We start from the raw sequence: 21,834 nt of genomic DNA, 5'->3' as shown, positions 1-21,834 counted from the left end.
CCCTCCTCCAGCTTCACTCCATCCCCCTTGTCCTGCCAGTCTCTGCCCTTTAACAAGCTGATTCCCTTCCTGTTCCTCTGCTCCCTTCAGGGACGGGAAGGCTGCAATGAGGTCCCCCCACAGCCTTCTCTTCTCTTCTCCAGGCTGACCCAGCCCAGCTCCCTCAGTCTCTCTGTAGGGGAGCTGCTCCAGCCCTCTGAGCATGTTCATGACCTCCTCTGACCCCTCTCCAACAGTTCTCTTCCCACCAACCCCACCCGTTGTGTGACTGTGACTCAGTGCTGAGCTCTGTGAAACAGACCAGGCTGAATACAAAGTGATACCCCTGTGATTTCCCCAGGCAGCTCTTCTGACCACGACTGGCTTTGGAGAAGACACTTCCCTCCAGAGCTGGTGAAAGCAGCACAGCCCAGCACGTGCTCTGTAGCCCAGTGACAACCCCGAGCTCTCAGGCTGTGGTAGCTTGGCTCTGGTGAGACACAGACCACCCATGTGGGGTTTTTGTTTTCCCTGTTTGAATCTTCCTTTCCCTGAGCCCTGTTTTATCTGTTTCTTTTCCCAAGGTTCAAATGTGGGAGCTGCCCCCCGTGTGGTTGCTGCCGGTGCTGCCCTGGGAAAATGCCTTGATAGGGAATTAACACCCTTCAGTGATGGGCTGTGGGACAAGCAAAGTGCTTCCCGAGCCGCCCAAAGATGTGCAGCTAGACCTGGTGAAAAAGGTTGAGCCTTACACGGGCCACAGCGACGTGTACAAGCATTTCATCAGAGATGGTTGTGGAGCGGCCATCAAAGCCGGCTCCCCCTCGCCCTCCCGTCGCGCGAACCCCCACCCTGGGAACCCGCTGCCCGCCCACGGGGACCAGCCCGAGCCTCGCAGGAACAAAGTGGCCAAGTACCGCGCCAAATTCGACCCCAGAGTGACAGCCAAGTACGACATCAAAGCCCTGATCGGGAGAGGGAGCTTCAGCCGCGTTGTCCGGGTGGAGCACAAGGCTACCAAGCAGCCCTACGCCATCAAGATGATCGAGACCAAGTACCGGGAGGGGAGGGAGGTGTGCGAGTCGGAGCTGAGCGTGCTGCGCCGCGTGCGGCACACCAACATCATCCAGCTCATCGAGGTGTTTGAGACCCAGGACCGCGTGTACATGGTGATGGAGCTGGCCACGGGGGGAGAGCTCTTCGATCGGATCATCGCCAAGGGCTCCTTCACCGAGCGGGACGCCACGCGCGTGCTGCAGATGGTGTTGGACGGGGTGCGGTACTTGCACACGCTGGGCATCACCCACCGCGACCTGAAGCCGGAGAACCTGCTCTACTACCACCCGGGCACCGACTCCAAGATCATGATTACGGACTTCGGGCTGGCGAGCGCTCGGAAGAAGGGAGACGACTGCCTGATGAAAACCACGTGCGGGACCCCCGAGTACATCGCTCCTGAGATCCTGGTCAGGAAGCCCTACACCAACTCCGTGGACATGTGGGCGCTGGGCGTCATCTCCTACATTCTCCTGAGCGGCACCATGCCCTTCGAAGACGACAACCGGACCCGCTTGTATCGGCAGATCCTGAAGGGAAAGTACAGTTACTCGGGAGAGGTGAGTGTGCCGAGGGCTGGGGTGAGGGGAGGTCGGGCCAGCAGCTCTCTTAGGTGGGTCTTTGAGATGACCCGAAGCTGGCTGTCACGTGCAGGGTGCTCACATTAGGATAATCTCTGATTCTGGCTTTCCAAACCCTTTCCTGGTTTCCGTCTGCCTTCCCAAATGGCTCCTTTAAAACCAGCGTGCTGAAAGACAGGTGTTTTCCTGTAGATGAGAACTGGAGGGCTTGACAGAGCAGGGGTGCTCCTGGGTTTCATGCTGGGGGGACGTGCTAAAGTGCTGTCTGATGCTTTGCTGCTCAAAGTGCTGCCAGGGTGACGGGAGTGAAACAGTGTGTGCACAGACCCACTCTGATTTCTGATCCAAATCCGAGCGTCAGCTGAAACACCCTTCTGCTGAAAGGCGAGAGTGTGGCAGGCAAAGGGCCACTTGCTTCTTGCATCTGGAGAGGTGAGTGTTTCTGGAATGGATCCGTGGCACCTCCCAACCGTAGCGTGTGACAAAGTGGAGGATTAAATGATGTTTTTCTTGGATATTAGTGGAAAGAAGAACCCCAGGGATAGATTTGAGGGAGACAGTGGTTCCTCCAAACCCCCAGAGTCCCACTGCTCTGCAGAACACCTGGGTGCCAGGCTGACACAGCTCCTCTGGACATGCTTCTGGCCGTGGTGGGATGTGGTGATTGTGTCTCCCCTGGCAGCACACTGGCCAGCATCAGCATAGCCTCACTGAGAATCACCCTTCTAGGAAGCGGGGGCATCTCTAATTTGCAAGTTGCTTTTCTGCCTATATCCCTCACTAGAAGTATAAAAAATGAAGCTTTTATACCCTCTTCTTCAATATGAGAGTGTTTAGCTTCCTGAATGCCATGACTCTGTGAGATGAAGCCCACTGGGAAACCATTAACGAGTGGCTGAGTTGATGATTCTGAAGCAATGGTAAACTAACCATCAGAAAACCCCAGGATAAGTTAATGATTGTTCTGGTGGGTTTAAGCCTGCTGGGTTTAATGACAGCAGGAGCCTTTCCACGTGTTGGGCTGCTTTAGGGTTGTGTTTTTTAACACAATAAATCACTCCCTGGTGGGTGTTCTGAGGCATTGGCGAGTCTTTAAAGCTGTCAGGTCACCTGTGCCAGTAGTTGGAATCCCCCAGCTTCAGTGAAGCTGAGGAACGTTGGTGCCTGTGTAGGACACCATGGAGGAGAGCCTGGATTTGGCAGCTTTGGGAATGTTGTTACTCCTGCTGTGGGTGCTGCTCAGAAGGTGTCCTGGTGCATGGAGGAGACCCAAGCATGTGGGGTTGTAAACCCCCAAACTCAGCACTTTTTGGGCTGAAGCTGTGGTACTTCATTAGTTTCTTGCCAAAAATATTCTCTCAGCTGCTTCTGTGAACTCCAAGTGGCAGCTGATTTAGGCAGCCTTGGCTTCTCTTGTTAATTTGCTGGGTTAATTTGATTTCTCCACCTGCTGCAGGTTTCTGAGGTTGCAGTTTTCCTAATAATTAGCATTCTCCTCATGCAGAAAGTGATGAATTACCATTTTCAGGCTCACCCTGAAAGGCAAAGCCCCAGCTGCCTGTTTTACTCCACAACCAGTGGTAGTACATGCAGTGGTTTTTGGGGATGACCTTGGTTCTGTGTCGTGCCTCCAGGTGCCAGAAGCTCAGTGAGGGTGTTGACTCTGAATCTGCTTCTTCCTGCCTGGGGAGCTGGTTTTATTCCCAGCCTCTGTTCCCTGTGGTGGTGAGGAGTTCTGTGGCTTGTTTAAAAAACACATGGAAAAGGTGTTCCTTTCTCTTCAGTATTTGCCAGCTGCCCTTTCCCTGTGTCCATCTCCTTCACCCCCTCTGCTTGAGAAACTTGTGACTTCTCCCTGTCCCTCAACTTTATATTTCATTAGTTTCCTCCATTTTTTGAGGCTGCAGACCTGTCTGTGCCTGGTGCCTCCTATGGAATATGTCCCTAGATCTGATTTCTGCCATTACCCTTCCCTAGGCTACTTGTAATCTCTGAGACATGGGGTGATGCCTGAGCACCATGGCTTCGTGCCCTGGCATGGAAAGATCTCTCTGGTGCCCCACAGCTTTCTCACACAGGGTGTCTGGTACTGATGATGTAGGGAGTGATCTGCTGTGACCCTGAGAGGTTTCCTGACTGTTAAGAGCTGATGTGGGGATGTCATTCCATTTTGTCACTTGCTGTTTTTACCTTTCTGCAGATTTTTTTAATAGAATCACAGAATACTTTGGGTTGGAAGGGACCTCAATGATCATCCAGTTCCAACCCCTGTCCACCCCTCACTAGCCCAGGGTGCCCAAAGCCCCATCCAACCCAGCCTTGAACCCTGCCAGGGATCCAGGGGCTCCCACAGCCTCTCTGGGCACCCTGTGCCAGGGCCTCCCCACCCTCAGAGTAAAGAATTCCTTCCTCACATCTAACCTGGCCCTGCTCTCTGTCAGCCTGGAGCCATCGCCCCGTGTCCTGTCACTGCACTCCCTGGGGAACAGCCCCTCTCCCACCCTCCTGTGGGACCCCTTTGAGTATTGGTACACTGCAGTTAGGTCCCCCAGAGCCTTCTCTTCTCCAGGCTGAACAACCCCAACTCTCTTTGCCTGTCTTCATAGCAGAGCTGCTCCAGCCCCCGATCACCTCTGTGGCCTCCTCTGGCCTCGCTCCAACAGCTCCATGTCTTTCCTGTCCTGGGGACCCCAGAGCTGGACGCAGCACTGCAGGGGGGTCTCATGGGGACAGAGGAGAGGGGCAGAATCCCCTCCCTCAACCTGCTGGCCACACTGCTCTTGATGCAGCCCAGGACACGGTGGCCTTCTGAGCTCACTGCCAGCTCACTCTGAGCTTGTCATCACTCAGCACCCCCAAATCCTTCTCCTCAGGGCTGCTCTCCAGCCATTCTCCACCCAGCCCGTTGTTGTGCTTGGGACTGCACCAACCCACGTGCATGAAGTTTAGCACACCATCCAGGGCAGGTTCTGCACGTTAGCATGAAACCTGGGAGTTCTGGAGCCTTAGGAGCAAGTGGTGGGTACAGGTTTGACACCCAATAAATGATGCTGATGACACTGAGCTGCTGAGGTTTAAAACCACGCTGAGGTGTGGTGCAGTACCAGGGAGCGACCGCACGGTAAACCAGCTGGTCTTTGGTCTGGATGAACTTGAGCTGGTCCCATGGGAGGATGGGCAGCCTGAATTTTCCATAAATGAAGGCAGGCCCTGAAGGTGCTGCTTGCCCCTGCTGAAAGAACCATCTGAGGTGCCCATCGCCCACCTGTGCTTGAACACTGAGTGTGGTTCTGTTTCCCTTCCCCCCTGGAAAAAAGCACCTGTCAGCTGCTGCCCAGTGCATTGTGACCAGGTGCCTTCTGTTCTTCCCAAGCCAGGGAAAACAGGGGCTTTAATTTACCAGTGTAATCAAGCCTGTACCACTAAATTGGAGGTGTGTTTGACTGTAGCCAGGTATCTGCAGGAGGTGGAATAACGGGCTGCCCGCTTTCTGAGTAAATCCCAGGTGGAAACCAAGTGAGCCAGAGATTTAGAGGTTCTCCAAGGATTTTCCCTCAGCCTTGCCAGCTTTCTTAAAGCCATCTTCTGGGCTTTTCAGAGCTTCCAAGTTTCTGATGTTGAGAGGAAATTGCCGCCCTTTGTTTTTTACGTCACACTGGAAGAAGAGGGGAGATGCCAGCAGTGAGGCTGCCAGTGGGTTCATTAGACTAATGGGAACAGCAGGAGCCCTGAGTCCTGGTTTACTTGGAGCCAGAGCGGGCAGAATACTGGCAGGCATTGCAGAGCTGCCTGTCTCTGGTAGATGCAGAAGCAGAGATTTCAGGGAAACAACTGCTTTTCTTCCCTGTGAGAGGTGGAACAGGAGAGGAAGTGTCAGAAGCAGCATACAAAGTGCCTGGAGCAGTGTAGCTGAAACAGGTTTTATCTGGGAAGCAGGGAGCCATCCTCCAAACCACACTCCTGTACCACGTCGTGCAGCAGTGGTGTTTGCTGAGAATCAGTGCTTTTTTGAGGGCTCTGGCCTCAAAAACCTGATCTGAGAGGACAAAGGTGTATCCAGAGAAGAATAAAAGCCAAGATGCAGGGTGACCTGAGAATTAGCTCCATCTTCTTGAGAAACAAGTGAGCTCACATCTGGCTAATGTAATTGCTTTCTGCCTGGGACCTTCTCTCCACCACGGTCCTGTTCTGGTGTGAGGTCTGCCTGAAGAGCCTATTAGCAGATCAATAGGAGAGGTCACCTGTAATAGCTTAGTGAAGGTGCTGCTGACATCACTGCTCTGGCTCTCTCTCCTGTCTCCTCTCCTTTCTGAGCATCTCTGGGTAATGGGGAGGGTGAGGCATCCAGGAAAGCTGGCTTTGTAACTTGGCACGCTTTCTTCTGAGCATCTCTGGACACCTACCTGTGTGCCCTGTCCCAGGGACCCTGCTTTGGCAGGGGGTTGGACCCCATGGGCTCTGGGGGTCCCTTCCAACCCCTGTGATTCTGTGAAAATGGGCACCAGACAGATCCTAAACCGTGTTTGCAGGACTCTTTACGTAGCTGTAGGAGTCTCCAGGACTCCAGGGAAGAAAGAGATTTTAATTACAGCCACTGGTCCTTTTATTTCCTGTGAGCCACACTAGATGCTAGAAATGCTTCACACTTGTCCTGTCATTAGTGGAATGCACACACTTTTCTCTGACTATTCCACCTGTTATTACAGATACAGATATTTTTTTGGCATTTAAGGAAGAATAAGGTGGTTTTTTTTCCTATGAACTGCTGAATGCTTTGCCTGGAGAAAGGCAAAAAACCCCACCCACCCAACCCACCAAACCAATTTACAGAGGAATGTGCCTTCTGCATTTCATCTGGCTGGGGGCAGGCGGTGATGCTGAAGTGCAGCAGCAAGAGCGCCGGCGAGATGCAGTCGGCTGGCTCTCGGCTCCAAAGGGCACTGTGCTCCGCTTTGAAGAGCCCAGGCACTCCAGCAGGATGAAAGTGAGCCTGGCACAAAGCCCCGGGGCCAGCCCCACGTCTGTGCTGCTCTCAGCTCCAGCTCTTCCTTTTCTTCTAATGCACCTGCTTGGTGGGTGTGAGTGTGGGGGGATCTTGTGTTGCTCTGTGCGTGTCTGAGAGCTCAAGTGTTTGTGCAGAGCTCTCCGGCGGTGGAGTGGATGTCTTGGGCTCTCTGCAACGCCACCGGCTTGGTTAAGACCTGCTTAAGGAGGGAAGGGTTAGAGTAGATATTAGGGGGAAGTTTTTGCAGAGAGAGTGGTGAGGGGCTGGAACAGGCTGCCCAGAGAGGGGGTGAATTCCCCATCCCTGGGGGTGTTCCAGGCCAGGTTGGCTGGGGCCCTGGGCAGCCTTGTGTAGCTCCAGGCTGGAGGTTGGTGTCCCTGCCTGTGGCAGGGGGGTTGGAGCTCTGTGACCCTTGGGGTCCCTCCCAACCCAGACCATTCTATGATTCTATGAAAATCCTCCCACCCTCCTGCTGGTGTTAGCAGCTGTCTTCCTGCCAAACTTCAGCCTGCTGTGTGGTGAGAGGATTCCACACCTGGAATGTTGTGTCCAGTTCTGGGCCCCTCAGGCCAAGAAGGACAGGGAGTTACTTGGAAGAGCCCAGCACAGGGCCACAGAGATGATGGAGTGGAACCCCTTCCTCATGAGGACAGGTTGTGGGAGCTGGGGCTCTTTAGCCTGGAGAAGAGGAGACTGAGGGGTAACCTCACTAATGTCTATCAATATTTAAAGGGTGAGAGTCAGGAGGCTGGAGCCAGGCTCTGCTCATTGATGGCAGCGACAGGACAAGGGGCAGTGGGTGCTGCTGGAGCAGAGGAAGTTCCATGGGAATGTCAGGAGGAACTTTGTCCCTGTGAGGGTGTTGGAGCCCTGGGACAGGCTGCCCAGAGAGGTTGGGGAGTCTCCTTCTCTGGAGACATTCAAACCCACCTGGATGTGTTCCTGTGGGATTTAGTCTGAGTGACCCTGCTCTGGCAGGGGGTGGAACTGGATCTTGCAAGGTCCTTTCCAACTCCTAATGTTCTGTGATTCTGCATTGGAAAACGCTCTATTTTTCCAGCAAAAGCACTTTGAAACCAGGCAGGAGGAAGGGCAGCAGCAGAGCACTGTGGTTGGGAGTGTGGGTGACAATCTCAGTTTGGGATGGTGGCACACAGTGTGTGACATGTAATCACTGCAAGGAGGGAGGAGGGTCTGAGGGAGGAGGACTCTGGTATTATGTTTTCATTCCTGCATCGCTGGGCCCTGTAAAATCCTGTGAACAGCAGGATAGTATTTCTGCTGAGTTAGGAGTGGAGGGATGGAGGTGGGTCAGCAGGGCAGGAAGAGAATGTGAAGAAAGGATTTCAGCTATCAGCTGCCACTGATGCCTTTGACTTCTTCACGCTGGGCAAGCTGCTCTCCTCTTGTACCTTTGGCTGCTTCATTCTTCCCCTTCCTGAGCACGGCAGCTGCCCTCTCCTCCCTGGTGTTGGAGATCTACACCACAGGGCAGAAGCCAGTGCTTCTGGGCAAACCTGTGTTTGAAGATCAGCTGCTCCTGGAAGAGGGCTTGAGCTGGGATCAAGCACTCATCTTGTCCTGGCCTTGCTGTGACACACAGGGGGGGATGATCACAGCAAGTCCTAGGGCAGGTGGAGGAGGGGTAACATCTCAGATGGCTTTGACTGGACCTGCTAGACCTGATCTGGTGAAGACCTGAGGGTGATGTGGCTCCAGGAGATCACCTGGAAATAGAAAATTCAAACAGTGTGACTCTAGAGGCATGGGGAGCCCTGACTGGTACCTTTAAAATGTTTTTGAAGTGAGGTTTCTGGTGAGTGTTGTTAAGTGTTGCACCCTGGAGACCACTACAGCATCTCCCTAGCTCACAGCTGAGCCCCCAGCCCGAGCCCCAGCCTTGGAGGTTTGAAGAGCTGGCATCTGGCCATAGTTCCAGCTGGTCTCCCCTGCTCTGAGTTTTAATTTATCAAAACCAAGCCCTGTGAAGAAGGGCTGTAAGCACACACCTTCTTGCAAATCATGTTGTGGTCTGGATTAGACCCTGCCTTAGGGAGAGGCAGTTGGACATGATGTATTTGGAACAATCTGCCTTTGAAAGTTGGCTCAGATCTCCTCTGACCAGGAGCTGGGACTTCCCTACGCGTTGCAGTGTGCTCCTGCCCTGGTATGAGACAAAGAATGAGTTGACCAGCATACATGACATAGGTAGGAAGTCACAGACTGGGAAGGGTTGGGAGGGACCTCCAGAGATCATCAAGTCCAACTCCCAAGGCAAAACTTTGCTTTCAGGCAGTTAGAGTCTCTCTTCAGCTGCAAAACCCAGTTGGAGTGGCTTCTGTTGGTTCAGGGCTGGGAGGCTGGGGGGCTCTAAAGACGCTTCCTAAGCACGGCATTCCCTTGGCAGTGTCTCTACCTAATCCCCCAAATCCCTAAAGCTGACAAGATTGCAACTGAAGCTTCTGAGCTGGGAGACACAAGGGAACTGGGTTAGTTGCTTTGAGCTGGGAGGGGAGGCTCGAGCCAAGGGCAGCTCCTCCTACTTCCCCGTTTTGGAGCGTGAGCTTCGGAGCTCTCCTGCTCTCCTTGTTCTCAGCACCCTGCTGCTTCGCCCTCTGCTGTGCCGCAGGGGTGCTCAGACACACATCCCCAACAGGACTGGTGTTTAAAGTGGATGTTTTGTATGGATTTTCCTGAAAACTGAGCTTTCACTAATACACCGAATTAGCCTCGATGGGTGAATCGGGACAAGCTGAGGAGCAGCAGAACGTCCTGCTGGTGGTTATGAAGAGATACACCCGCTGCTAGTGCAGCGTGCCTGGTCTGGATGTATTCCTGGCTGTGTGTCTGCAGCTCCTGAACTCCCATCAGCACGATAGACCTGGTGCATCAGATGCACCCAGTGTTTCAGGCACCTTGATTAACCAGAGAGTTTGATTTTGTACCTAACCAAAGGTGGAATTGGACTGCCTAGGAAAAAACCCACCCTGTTTGCAGGTCTCCTACCTCTTTGTCTGTGTCTGAGGAATAATTTTGGAGGGATTCTTTCACAGTCTGATTGTTTTAGGAGTGGTTAGGTAGCTCTGATGTAAGAAAAGTTCCTTGTTACATCTGGGATGACTCAGAAGGCTTTATATCCTGTCACACCACATGCTGATAGGAATGCCTGACTTACAGCTTCTTGGCTCTTTCACTTTAAAGCCCTCTGTTTATCTATATTTTTTTTTCCCCATTGCTTTTAGCTTTCCAAGCTTCAGGAATTCTTGGTGGCATTCTTAAGCCACCTTTTTTTTGCCCAAAGGGTTGATTTTGAGAAAGGAAGGGAAAGGAGCTTGGCTCTTGGGTGAGAATGGGAAATCATTCCGTGGCGTAGTCATCTTCCAAAGTTCGGAGGAGTTCCTGCACCTCCAGTGTCTGGCAGAGGGGCCTGGCATAGAGGGATCTGGCACTGGAGGTGTCTTCAGCTGTTTCATGAGAGTGTTCCCCAGGCTCTGGAAGCCCCCTGTTTGGAAACATGCTGTAGCACTTGACAGCCCTGCTTTGGAAGCTGCCTGTGTGTGCTGAGTGTGTGCCAGGCCCGTGGAGCTCCCGACCAGGCGCTGTGGGTAAATCCGGTGCAGCAGTGTGGTAACTGTGCTTAACAAACCCAGGTGGGGAAGTGATCGTATCTGCAGGCCAAGGAGAGATGGGGTTTGCAGGATTCCTCATCTCCTGGAGGCGAGGAGCCTTCCTCTCTCCCCTGGCTTTGGGCAGGCAGCGTTGCCTCACATGTCCTCCACATCAACAGAGGCTTCTTGCCTGCTGACCTTTGGTGTCAGCAGCCAGGAAGCACTGCTGGAGGGGGGACACCAGGAAAAACTGTCCTTCCCCACGTGCTGCTATGGATTGTTTTCTCCACATCTGCCCCTTGGGCAAAACCTGGAAGCTGGGAAGGGAATCAGTTACGGCCTCAAGCTGCACCAGGGCAGGGTCAGATCAGACATTAGGGAAAGATCCTTCCCCAAAGGGCTGTCGGGCTCTGGCACAGGCTGCCCAGGGAGGGGGGAGTCACCACCCCTGTGTGTGTTTAACAGATGGGTAGATGAGTGCTCAGGGATGTGGGTTAGTAGAGGACGGGTACGGTTGGACTGGATGATCTCAAAGGTCTTTTCCAACCCTGGGATTCTGTGGTTCTGTATTACCCCAGTTTAACAGGCCAGGTACTTCCCCAGGCATTACAGTTGGAGGATCTGTCCCTGGCTGAAGAGAAAAGCTTTGTGTTGCTGGTTTCTGCAGCCGCTGTGGTTTCTCTGTGTGAGTGGTGCCGAATGCCCAGTGCTTGTGCAGGGGAAATGGGCTGGCTCTTTCCATTCGAAAAGCTGGGTTATGGAAGTTCACAGCACCAGATGGCTGCGCATACTTATAATGCTCTGGATTATTAAAGAGCTGTTGTATTTCCCTCTTTCATCCTTCCTTTATTCCTCCTCCCCACATCAACAAATTACTGCTGAATGCCTGGGAATCTGTCCTGTGCGGGCTTGAGCACATTACAGCTTTTCACTGGAAACTTTTTGTTCCAGCCCCTTTGAACCTCTTGGTTTTGATCAGTTCCTACAGCCGCTCCGGGGCTCGAGCGACGCCCGGGCCTGTGCAAACCCCCTGTCCTTGGAGCCCCTGTGCTGTCTCCTAGTTCCTGGCCCCGACCTGCTCCATCAGGGTGGAGGCTTTCCCTTGTCTGAAGTCAGGTGGGAACCTCCTGAATCAGACAAAACCACAGAGTCACAGCATCACACGATTGGAAAAGACCTTTAAGATCATCAAGTCCAACCATTCCCGTCCTGTGCTCAACCATACCCCTGAGCACCTCATCTCCCCATCTGCTAAACACACCCAGAGGCAGGGACCCAGCCCCTCCCTGGGCAGCCAGGGGGTAGAGCCAGTCATTTTTGTGCAAGACACCTGTGCTGTTGGTATCCATGATACCTGGGTGCTGTCTGTCTCCAGATGGACTTCCATGTTCATGGTTTCTCGTGGTCCAGGTGTCTTTGGTGGGATTGCAGAGTGATACTCAGTGAACATGGAGTGGAGATGTATGTGAGGATGTGTATGTGGCTCCAAGCAGTGGTGTGTCTAGAGAAGGCAGGTGTTGCAGGCCTTGCATCCTGTGCAGGCTCTGTGGGGCGGGCAAGCCTTGTCCTTGAGCGTGGACCTAACATCCAGAACAAAGTCCTCCATACGAAGAGCTCTGTCTGCCCAGGTCAGGGGCGGTTGGTCTTTGCAATTTGTTGAAGAATGAGATCTCCCAGCTTGACCTCAGAGGGGTACGAGTGTGTTCCTGGGGGAGGACACGCTGCTGGTGTCTGGAAACGTCTGAAATCTGATTTTAAAAAACACTTCATGTGTGAAAAGTAACTTAGAAACTTGACTATGGGAGAGAGATTTTCCTGTCCAACAGGAAAACAGGTCGGAAACACCTTCACCCTGCATCTTAAGGTAGAAACGGAAAGGCAGCATGAACCAGTTGGCTTGTTGGCTCGTTTGCTGGTTGTGGGGACCACCTGACCACAGCCTGCGCTCCCAGCATGGGCAGAGGAATCCTTGGGGCCCCTGGTAGTTAAAACCTGCCCCCAAAACTGCTCTGCCTACAGAGTGCCGGCTCCCACCCCCTCCTAGGTTTGGGTTAGTTAGTCGACTGAAGGCTGGTGCCGCGGGTCAGGGTGTTATTGCGGGAGCTCCGTGCCAGCGTACGCCGGTCCCGTGCTCGGCTGTCAGCGACAGAGGTGGGGTGGGTGGTGGTTCAGGCTGGAGAACAACGCGCTGCTTGTTTCCCCGCGCCTCCGGTGCTGATGGCGCCTCAAGGGCTTTTAATGCTGATGTGAATAGTAAGGAGCGGGGCAGGGGGTGGTCTGCGTGGGTGGGTTTCGTCGCAGAGGGCTTAGCGCTGCACGCAGTCGCCGAGCCCGAGTGGCCCTCGGAGGAGGATGGCTTTGCTTTTCCTCCTCCAGACCTGAAGCCCGAGTCTGAGTAAAACACAGCGCACTGGAGAGCACTTCAAGGCATCATCAGTGAGGCTGCTTTTCCCCGGGGTTTGTTACCTCACAGGGCTGAAGCTGTGGGTCGGCGACGTGCCCCGTGCTTCGCGCGGCGCAGAAGCTCGGGAGGGGCTTTAGTAGGAAGCGCTGGCACGCCTGGGAAGCGACAGCTGGCATTCTGGAGGGGCAGAGCAACCAGTCTGCACTGCGGGAGCTTCTCCCGGTGTGGTTAAGGCTGTGAGACAGACAGACAGGCGGACAGACGGCGGCATGGGCGTCGTGCTTGCTTGGAGTGCTGCTAATTCTGGACTCTGTGCCAGCCGCTCACTTGGGCTGCTGTGGCGGCAGCCGGGCGTGAATCACACTGCGCAACGGCGGCTCAGAACCCCCGCTGAAGGATTAACAGGAGCTCCCAGATCTGCCTCACTTGGGCTGCACAAACCAGATCATCCCTGGGCACGCAGTCAACCCAGGCTGTCTGTTGAGGCAGGCTCATTCCCAAGAAATCCTCATTTTTGTCTTGTGAACCTTCCAAGTAGCTGTCTGATGGTTTTCTGTAGGTGTGGCAGGAACCTGTGTCCTGCCATAGGGCTTCTCAACCTCCCTGGTGGTTTGAGGCTTCTCTGGAGCTCCATCAGACTCGTCCTAGGAATCAGTGGGACTGGGATACAGCTGTAGTAACATGCTTTGTGCTTCATGGCTTTGGAAAGACCTACTGGCCTTTGCAGTTCTGGGTGTCCTCACCTTCCCTGTAAAGCTGCCTTTAGAGCTCAGATCGGTTCTCCTGGAATCAAACATGGCATGGGTAGGGATCAGGAAATCAGTGTGTGTTTTTCCTGTGGTGTCAGGACTAAAAGCAAAGCTTGGAAAGGCAGATGACCCATTCTTTTAGGTTGCACAGGGTTAACCAGAAGATCCCTCTGTGGCTTCGTGTCTCTAGGGAAAACGTCGAGGAGCTTCAGTGTGTGTGTGCAGGCTTGTGTACTGAGTGCTGTGCCTGTGGAGTCGAGGAGGCCCCTCAGATGGCCAGAGAGGAGTTGCTGTTGGCTTGGAGACTGCTGTGGTCAAGCTCAAGCAGGTCACCTGTATGAAATGGGTCTGTCTGAAGGCTGTCTGGTTGCCATCTCAGACTTCCTTCAGGGTTTTGTCGCATGAGGCTTGGGAGGGGAGAGGTGTGAGCTGTGCCTCTTGGATACCTGAAGTCTGTATACGTGTTTACTCCCTTCCCCACTTCCCAAGAGGCCTCTTAACCTCTGGGGTTCAGTTGTTGGAAGGGATCACTGCACAAGAGATGCAGGTGAGGAGCGAATGACCACGCAGCTCGTCTCAAGCATCATGAGTTACTGATCGCTGGTTTCTTCTCAGAGAAGCAGAGGGGCAAAACTCTTGTGTGCTGCGCTCGTGTCCTTTGTGGTGGTCCCCAAATACACCCATGTCGACCTCCCCCCGCTCTTCCGCAGCGTCCCATCGCTGCCTGGCACTGGTACTCAGGAGGCTTCCTGGGGTTTCAGCTACGTTAAAACTGCTGCTCTGCCAACTGGTGCAGAGTTTCTGGAGAGCGGGTGCGTTTCTTGGGGAATGGGGTTGAAGACTGCTGAATTCTCTCCGCTCTGCCTCAGTAGAACACAGTCTTGCTGGTGTTTAAAGGAAAGGCTTGAGCGAAATAAACCCAAAGCTGTGCAGGGAATGAAACCTCCACCTGTGTAAACAGATCAATACACTGATCTGTGTTTGCTGACCAGAAGAAAAATCTAATTGCAGGTACTCCATATTCAGCATTTGTGGTGAAACTGGAGTAATGGGAATAATGAGGAATCCAATCTGCTTTGGCTTCGGAGTTTATTCATCTTTAGGTTTCATTAAGCTGGGCAGATGGCAGCGCACGGGCCCCTCGGCTGCGGCTCGGGGCAGGTCACAGCAAACTGATTGTACTGAAAGCAAAAGGCAGAAAAGCTTGAGGTGTAGGAAAAATTTCTGAACTGATTGAGGTCTTGATGCATGGAAGGGGGCACGTTTTGGATGTGGTTTCAAAGCACAGAAGTCGTGTCGGATCCACAGGAGAAGGCTGCTCTTCCTTCCAGGCAGCAAAAGGATTTCCATTTCCACCCTCAACACTTTCAGGAACATTTATAGGTTCCTTTATTTTTTTCATTCATGTACCAGTATTTTCTTTCTGTCAGGTGGCTCCTGTCTCTGCACTCACCTCCCTTGCACAGTTATTGATCATGTATCTCCCCGTAGCGCAGCCAGACTGTGTTACTCATCCTTGTAACAATAGGACCGATGAGCAGCCGGCTGCGTCGCTCCAGCCCGGGTTCCTCCTCCCATGGACCAGCTCTCTTGCTGGTGCTGCTGAGTCTTTGGAAAAAGGGGGCTGCTTTTGGTAGCAATAAATCACAGCCCTTCACAAAAATCAGGACACAGCTTTTCTTTTCCCTTTTACACAAGAAAGGCACGTTAGATCTCTGGTGGACCCCGAATTTTAAAATAGCTGGGCTCTGTTCCTCCTGGGCAAGGAGGAGAGGAGAGAGGAGAGGAGAGGAGAGAGGAGGCAGAGTGTGGCAGCCTCTCCTTGGGCTGTTTCAGCTCGGTCACACACCCGTGCTGCTGCTGCCTGGCCTCAGTTAGTGCCTCCAGATCTTCACTTTCTGCTGTGAATCTGCTCAGGCTTATTTTAATGCTGCTTGGGATGTGGTCTCCCTTGAAAAATTCAGTCCTGGTGGCTTTAGGAAGGGTGTGACCCACCCAGCACCCGGTGGCTGCAGAGGCTCCAGCGCCTGCGGCTGTAGGCGGTGGTCTCGGTGCGAGTTGTTGTAGCCATACACCTGTGAGCAGGGGAGTTAATTCTGGGACTAGTTCATTATTTGGGGTTTGTTTCTGTAAAACAAGTGTTTTGTCCCAGATTTCCTTCTTTCTCCATTGGAGAGCATCCCTGAAAGTTCCTTATACCTCACGCTGACCTGCATCTGCAACGTCCTGTGGGGTTGTGTCCAGCTGGACTGAACTGGCAGTTGCAGTAGCAGCATCTCCTGGGTTTCCACATGGGAGTGAGACAAGTCCCCTGGCAGGAAAAGCTCTCTGGTCCTGGGTTCAGAGTTGATGCCGAGGTCAGTGCTTGGTGGCTGGATGGTTAGAAGAGATCTCAGGGTCTCAGGCTGGTGTGGGTGGGCAGGGCTCTCAGAGCCCCCAGTGCCCCCTGCCATGGGCAGGGACACCCTCCCCCAGCCCAGGTGCCCCAAGCCCCATCCAATCCAGCCTTGAACCCTGACAGGGATCCAGGGGCAGCCCCGGCTTCTCTGGGCACCCTGTGCCAGGGCCTCCCCCCTCCCCAGGAAGGATTTCTGCCTCCCAGCCCCTCTCCAGCTGCCCTCCTGCAGCTGGAGGCCGTTCCCCTGGGTCTGGCCCTCCCTGCCCTGGGCACCAGCCCCTCCAGCTCTCCTGGAGCCCCTCGAGGGACGGGAAGGGGCTCAGAGCTCTCCCCAGAAGCAGCCTGGGCTGAGCCAGCCCAGCTCTCCCAGCCTGGCTCCAGAGCAGAGGGGCTCCAGCCCTCCCATCATCTCTGTGGCCTCCTCGGGACTTGCTCCCACAGCTCCATGTCCCCCTTGCCCTGGGGACCCCCGAGCTGGAGGCAGCGCTGCAGGGGGGTCTGTGTCCCAGAGCAGAGCAGAGGGGTATCAAATCCAGGGCTCTGGTGTCCCGATCCATCCTCTGTGAGCAGTGCAGCTCGTGTTGAAGCTGTGACATCGTCATGGGACATCAAGTGCTCAGGCTGAGGAGGATCTTTGGTGGGAAGTGGTTGCTGTTCTGTAGAGTTGTGTGGGTTTGGAAACTGGCGTGAGGAGAGGAGGTGGGAGGTCTCAGGGCCGGTACCTGGAGTGGGACATAGGTCCAGGAGCCCAGGTGTGCCAGAAGTGCAGCAACTGGAGAGATGGTTGAGTCTGGGGGCTTGAGGCACCTGGGCAAACTGGGACCCAGAGCCTACTACTGGGCAGGCTGAGCATGTGAGCCTGGCTGGTGGGAGGATCCAGGCTGTGGTGCACTTGAGGTAACTGTCTTGTTCCGCTCGGGGAGATGCTGGGAGGTTTTGAGCATCAAAGAGGGATGGGGAAGCAGCAGAACACCCTGAAGTGCCTTTTGGGCAAGGAGGGAATTAATTCATCATTAGAGCTGCACTGGGATGTTTTATTCTAATCATCTCCTTTGTGTTCCAGCCCTGGCCCAGCGTGTCCAACCTGGCCAAGGACTTCATCGATCGTCTACTCACGGTGGACCCCAGTGACAGGATGACAGCCCTTCAGGCCCTGAAGCACCCGTGGGTGGTCAGCATGGCAGCCTCTTCCTCTATGAAGAACCTGCACCGCTCCATCTCCCAGAACCTTCTCAAGAGGGCGTCTTCCCGCTGCCAGAGCACCAAGTCCGCGCAGTCCACCCGCTCCAGCCGCTCCACCAAATCCAACAAGTCGCGGCGTGTCCGGGAGCGGGAGCTGCGGGAGCTCAACCTGCGCTACCAGCAGCAGTACACTGGCTGAGCTCTGGGCTGGGACCTGCCGGCCGTCTTTCCAGATGTCTTCCCTGCGCCGTCGGCGTGCGGCAGCCTTTGCCGCGCGCTCGCTCAGTGAGGCCCACACAGGTGCCTCCCTCCCTCCTTCCCTCCAGGCGTGTCTCCCCCCCTCATCCCTGAGGAGGTGTCCCCCTGTGCGGAGGAAAAGGGAACCTCGTGGTGGCCAGCGCACCCCCCCAGCCCGTGGGGTCTCGTGCAGGGAAACGGGGGAGCCCTCTGGGGCTCGGAGCCTCCAGTACCACACACACTGAGGAGCCACGTGGGGAGAAGAGCTCTTTCTGTAGCCCGGGAGCTCGGTTCTTTGTAGTTATTTATTCCTTCCAGAGTGTTAAGTTTCTCTCTCTTGCATCCAGAAGACGTGAAAGGAATCGCTTGATGCGTGTGCACACGCTCGCCCGTGTGTGCGCCGGCCTGAGCGGGTCTGTGTCCTTAAAACTCCCCTGTGCACACGTTTCAGGTGGGTTTCCTCAGGCCCTGCCGTGCCTCAGCAGCGTGAGTCACACGCAGCTGGAAGTGGGAGAGCTCTGACTCACCGGCCTGCTGCCCACCAGCTCCTCACCAGGAGATGCCAGGCGCCGTTCACCATGACGGCGTCGGGTGACGCCGGGAAGCGGCGAGGTTCCCCAAAGGGCTGCGGCCGCCTGGTGACGTCAGGGGCTGCGCAAGAGCTGCTGCCGTGCAGGTTGGGAACACGAGGCCCAGGTGCTGGGAGCTCAGAGCTGGGGTCTGGTTCCTCTGACCCAGACCGGGTGGGTGGTCCTGATGGAGGAGTGGGAAGAGGGTCCTCATCCTGCCGGAGCCTCACGGCACGCAGAGAGACGCCTGAGGCGAGGTGGGTTTTTTGGGGGGTCTGCCTTGAGTTCTCCTTCTGCTCTTTGCCCAGGTTTGTTCTTCTTGCTGTGAGGTGGCCCTGTCGTGTCAGTGACTTGTGAACGTACCTGTCACCCTGCAGACTGGTGTTACCACTTCCTCAAATCCTGGGTGGTTCCAGGTTTGGCTGGTTTTATGGGGCTCCCTGGCTGTGTGTGCCTGTCCTGCCCCATGCTGCCGTGGGCACGGATACCCTCCAGTGCTCTGGAGATGTTGTGTTACCCCCTGGGAGCTGATAGGTGTGATTTAAATCCAGTAGGGAAAAGCTGCCCTTCAGGTTTCCTTGTGCTGGATGGGTGATGTGGGGCCTCTTGAGGAGGACCTCTTGGGGAAGGTGGTGCTGTAGAGCTGAGCTTTGGGGCAAGTCTGCCAAAACCATTTTATCCCAGCCTGTGCTGGGTTGGCAGGGACCTTCAGAGGCCATCTAGTCTCCATTGCAGCCTTGAATTAGATCAGGTTGCTCAGAGCTTCATCCACCCTGACCTTGAATGTCTCCAGGGATGGGGCCTCCACCACCTCTCTGGGCAACCTGGGCCAGGGTCTCACCACCTCAGAGGGAAGAACTGCTTCCTCACGTCTCATCTAAACCTGCCCTGCTCTAGTTTAAACCATCACCCCTCGTCCCATCACTCCCTGCCCTACAAACAGCTCTGCCCAGCTTTCCTGTAGGTCCTTCAGGGGCTGGAAGAGTGTTGGAGCTCTCCCCAGAAGCAGCCTTCTCTTCTCCAGGCTGAACCAGCCCATCTCTCCCAGCCTGTCTCACAGCAGAGCTGCTCCAGCCCTCGGATCATCCTCGTGGTCTCCTCTTGCCCCGCTCCAAGGGGCTCCAGAGCTGCACACAGCACTGCAGGTGAGGTCTCACCAGAGCAGAGCAGAGGGGCAGAATCCCCTCTCTCAATCTGCTGGCCACACTTCTGGTGATGCAGCCCAGAGAGACCTTCCCCAGGTAGTCAGAGCAGCAAAGCAGGGCTGGTGACACGGTCTCAGGGTGGATTTGGCCCCGTGCGATGCGCAGTGAAGGAGAACGCTGACTTTGGAAGCTCTTCAGGTGAAGCCACGGGGTTTGCTTGGTGCTGTGTGCTTGGGAAGGGTTTGCTTAGCTCAGGGCTGGAGCCGTGGGCTGCACAAGCTCCAGGAGCTGTGGGCATGGCCTTTCTGCCCAGGACAGGTGGCTGTGCCGCTGCGTTCTGGTGCTGGCGAGGGGTGAAATGGTCCCTCGCGTCTCCGGGGAGCTCAGGGCCTGGCCACAGCCTGTCTTGGTCAGCAGACAGCAAAGGCAGGGCTGCTGCAGTGGGAGGGGCCCCAGCTCTGTGCTAGGGACAAGGAGTTTGTAGGGATGTGCTTCCTGCCCCGAAGCTGGGATGGGCCCTGACCGCTGTGAGCACAGGGTGCCCGAGGCCGGCCAGCCTGGGTAGCAGGAGGGAATCTTAACTGCTTTGGGTGGCTTTGTGTGTTCTGTTGGAAACTCTGGCTCCCTGGCAGCCTGCCCTGTGTCTGCATGGCCCTCTGACTGTATCACACACAGCCTGTCACCCAGCAGTGCTCACCCATACTGCAGGATTACAGAAAACTGGGGTTTTTTCCAGCTCTGTAGACTGCAAAAGAGAAAGCTCCTGTTTGTCAGCTCCTGTTACCTTCTGCCATGGTTTCCCTGGTTCGTCACCATGACCTGGAACTAGCTGGTGAGGCAGGCAGCTCAGCGTCCTGCTCAGTTCAGCGGTACTCCAGACAGCTCTTCGAAGGCAGCAGCTGCTCCCCTGCAAGGGCCAGCTGGAAACCTGCTCTTCCCATGTAGGACAGGAGGGGGCAGGGTGCTCTCCCTGGTGTTGGAGGAGTCTTCTGCACGTTTGGAGCATCACACCCAGGTTCTGTGATCTCTGTTCCCCCCCAGGTTGTTTCATGTACCTCCCCAGACTCTCTTGCATGTTTGTCCTTGAAAATAGGTATGTTTGCTTACACGAGCAGGTCAGGCTGAGGAGCTGAGCCAAGAGACCTCTAGAACCTGAGACCTTCTCCATTAACCACTCGCTGCTCAGAGTGCAGGGTCGTTGTGCAGATGTCCTGCTGTGCTGTTCCTTCCTGCTTTCCCTCCTGGGGGATAGATGAAGGTGGAGAGGAGGGTCAGGATGTGGCACTGTCACTTTTTGGCAGTGATGTGCTGTGACTGGGATGTGAGTGAGGATCTTCCCATGGAGCTGGAGAGCTGCAGCCTCTCTCCCTGGTCTGGAGATGTCCTCAGGCATCATGCTGTTAGGGAATGGCACTGAGGAGGACCAAGTCCATCCCATACAGGGCTTTGGTTTTAAGAGAAAAAGACCTCAAATTCTCTTTACCAGTGCAATGTTTGCTTGTTTGCATGGAAAACTCAGCGGAATCAGGGGGAAGATCTTCAGGGGCTTTCCTTCCATCCTTTGATTTCCCCACTCTTGGCTCCAGCCCTCTCTGGGATCTGCAGGAACTCTTATGCCCCAGCAACGTGCGGGCAGAGGGGAGGCTGGCAGAGCTCCATCCACATGTCCCCTGGCGTCCTTGGTGATGTTTGTGGTTTCCCTCTGCCAGGGTTGAAATGAAGGGTTTCTCAGGAGCTTTCATCCTTGCAACTGGCACATTTTCAGCTGGGTCTGGTCAGGGGGACAGTTGGGGTGTGCTGTGATTTTGAGCAGCAGTTTCAGGTGCCTTCAGTCTGTCCTCTGCAACGCTCTTCACTGTGAATTATTGTGATCTTCCACAGAAGCATCTCAGCCTCACTTTATCTGGAGTCTCAGGAGCTGACACTTCCACCAGTGCCTTGTTTCAGGGTTTTAGAAGCTAAAATCTCTCTCAATGGATTTTTTTCCCTGCTCTTCCATTTAATCTTCTTTTAAAATCTCCTTTTGCTTTTATAAGTGTAAGCTGGGGTGCAGGTCTTGGAGTGCCTTTGTTCTCTGTTCTTTTCTTCACGCCCTGAAAATGAAGCTGGAAGGACACCTAGTGGCAAACCCTCATGGTCCCTGTCCAAGTACAGCCTTCTCTGTTTTCCAAAGAGGTGCTTTTCCTGAGAGGAGTCTGGGTTCAGTGTCCTGGACCACCCCTCCAGTGCCAGATCTTCAGCTTTCCCAAAGAAGGGCGTTTGTAGCCTGAGTGATGGGCACGAGTCCACGAGAACCCCCTGGAAGGGGAGGCTCATCAGTGGAGGAAAGCATGTGTGGGATCCCAAGGAGGGGCTTCACATTGCCCTGCCTTGGGGAGACCCCGTGGGGGACAGAAGGAGAAGGCAAAGCCCATCGTGATGCTGAGGCTGGAGTAGGGAGGGTCAGGACTTTCTCCCATCATGAGGCATGATGGAGCAGCTCAGGGTGCTGCTTCCCAGTGCATTTCTGTTCCGGGGAGAAGCAGTTTGCAAGACTAGAGGGAATTATCACAGAACCCCAGACTGGTTTGGGTGGGAAGTACCCCCTACCCAGGAAGAACACCCTCCCCTACCCAGGGTGCCCAAAGCCCCTCCAGCCTGGCTGTATGGTGGGTTGTGTGTTGGAACTTGGCTGTACTGTGTACAGTGTTGCAGGAGAATTGGCTCCAGGGTTGCCTGTTAATTGCTTTTAATTTCCTTTTGAGGGTTATTGGAAACAAATGTGAAAAGCTCTCCAGACATACCCACAGGTGGTCTGCAGGCTCGTTCAGCTTTGCATCGGGATTTTTGAGCACATAATGTATTTTTCTAAGTCTTTTTGCTAAGACAGCAATTACTTGTCTGTGTTTGATTGGCTCCTCACCCTTCTCAGGCTTCCAAAA

General features: G+C 54.6%; 1 protein-coding gene across 1 annotated transcript; it reads left to right on the top strand.

Moving 5' to 3' along the window:
* Nucleotides 1-650: 650 nt before the first annotated feature.
* Nucleotides 651-17,361, top strand: PSKH1 (protein serine kinase H1; the record flags this gene model as incomplete). The annotated part of the gene is made up of 2 exons (XM_084270155.1): nt 651-1,595; nt 16,844-17,361. The coding sequence occupies 2 exons, from the start codon at nt 651-653 to the stop codon at nt 17,159-17,161; spliced, it is 1,263 nt and encodes a 420-aa protein (XP_084126281.1). The 3' UTR covers nt 17,162-17,361.
* Between the last annotated feature and the right edge of the window lie 4,473 nt (nt 17,362-21,834).

Source organism: Gallinula chloropus (assembly GCF_964237585.1).
Source record: "Gallinula chloropus genome assembly, chromosome: 13".
In the NCBI taxonomy this organism is placed as follows: Eukaryota; Metazoa; Chordata; class Aves; order Gruiformes; family Rallidae; genus Gallinula; species Gallinula chloropus.
This window is presented reverse-complemented; position numbering and strand designations above follow the sequence as displayed.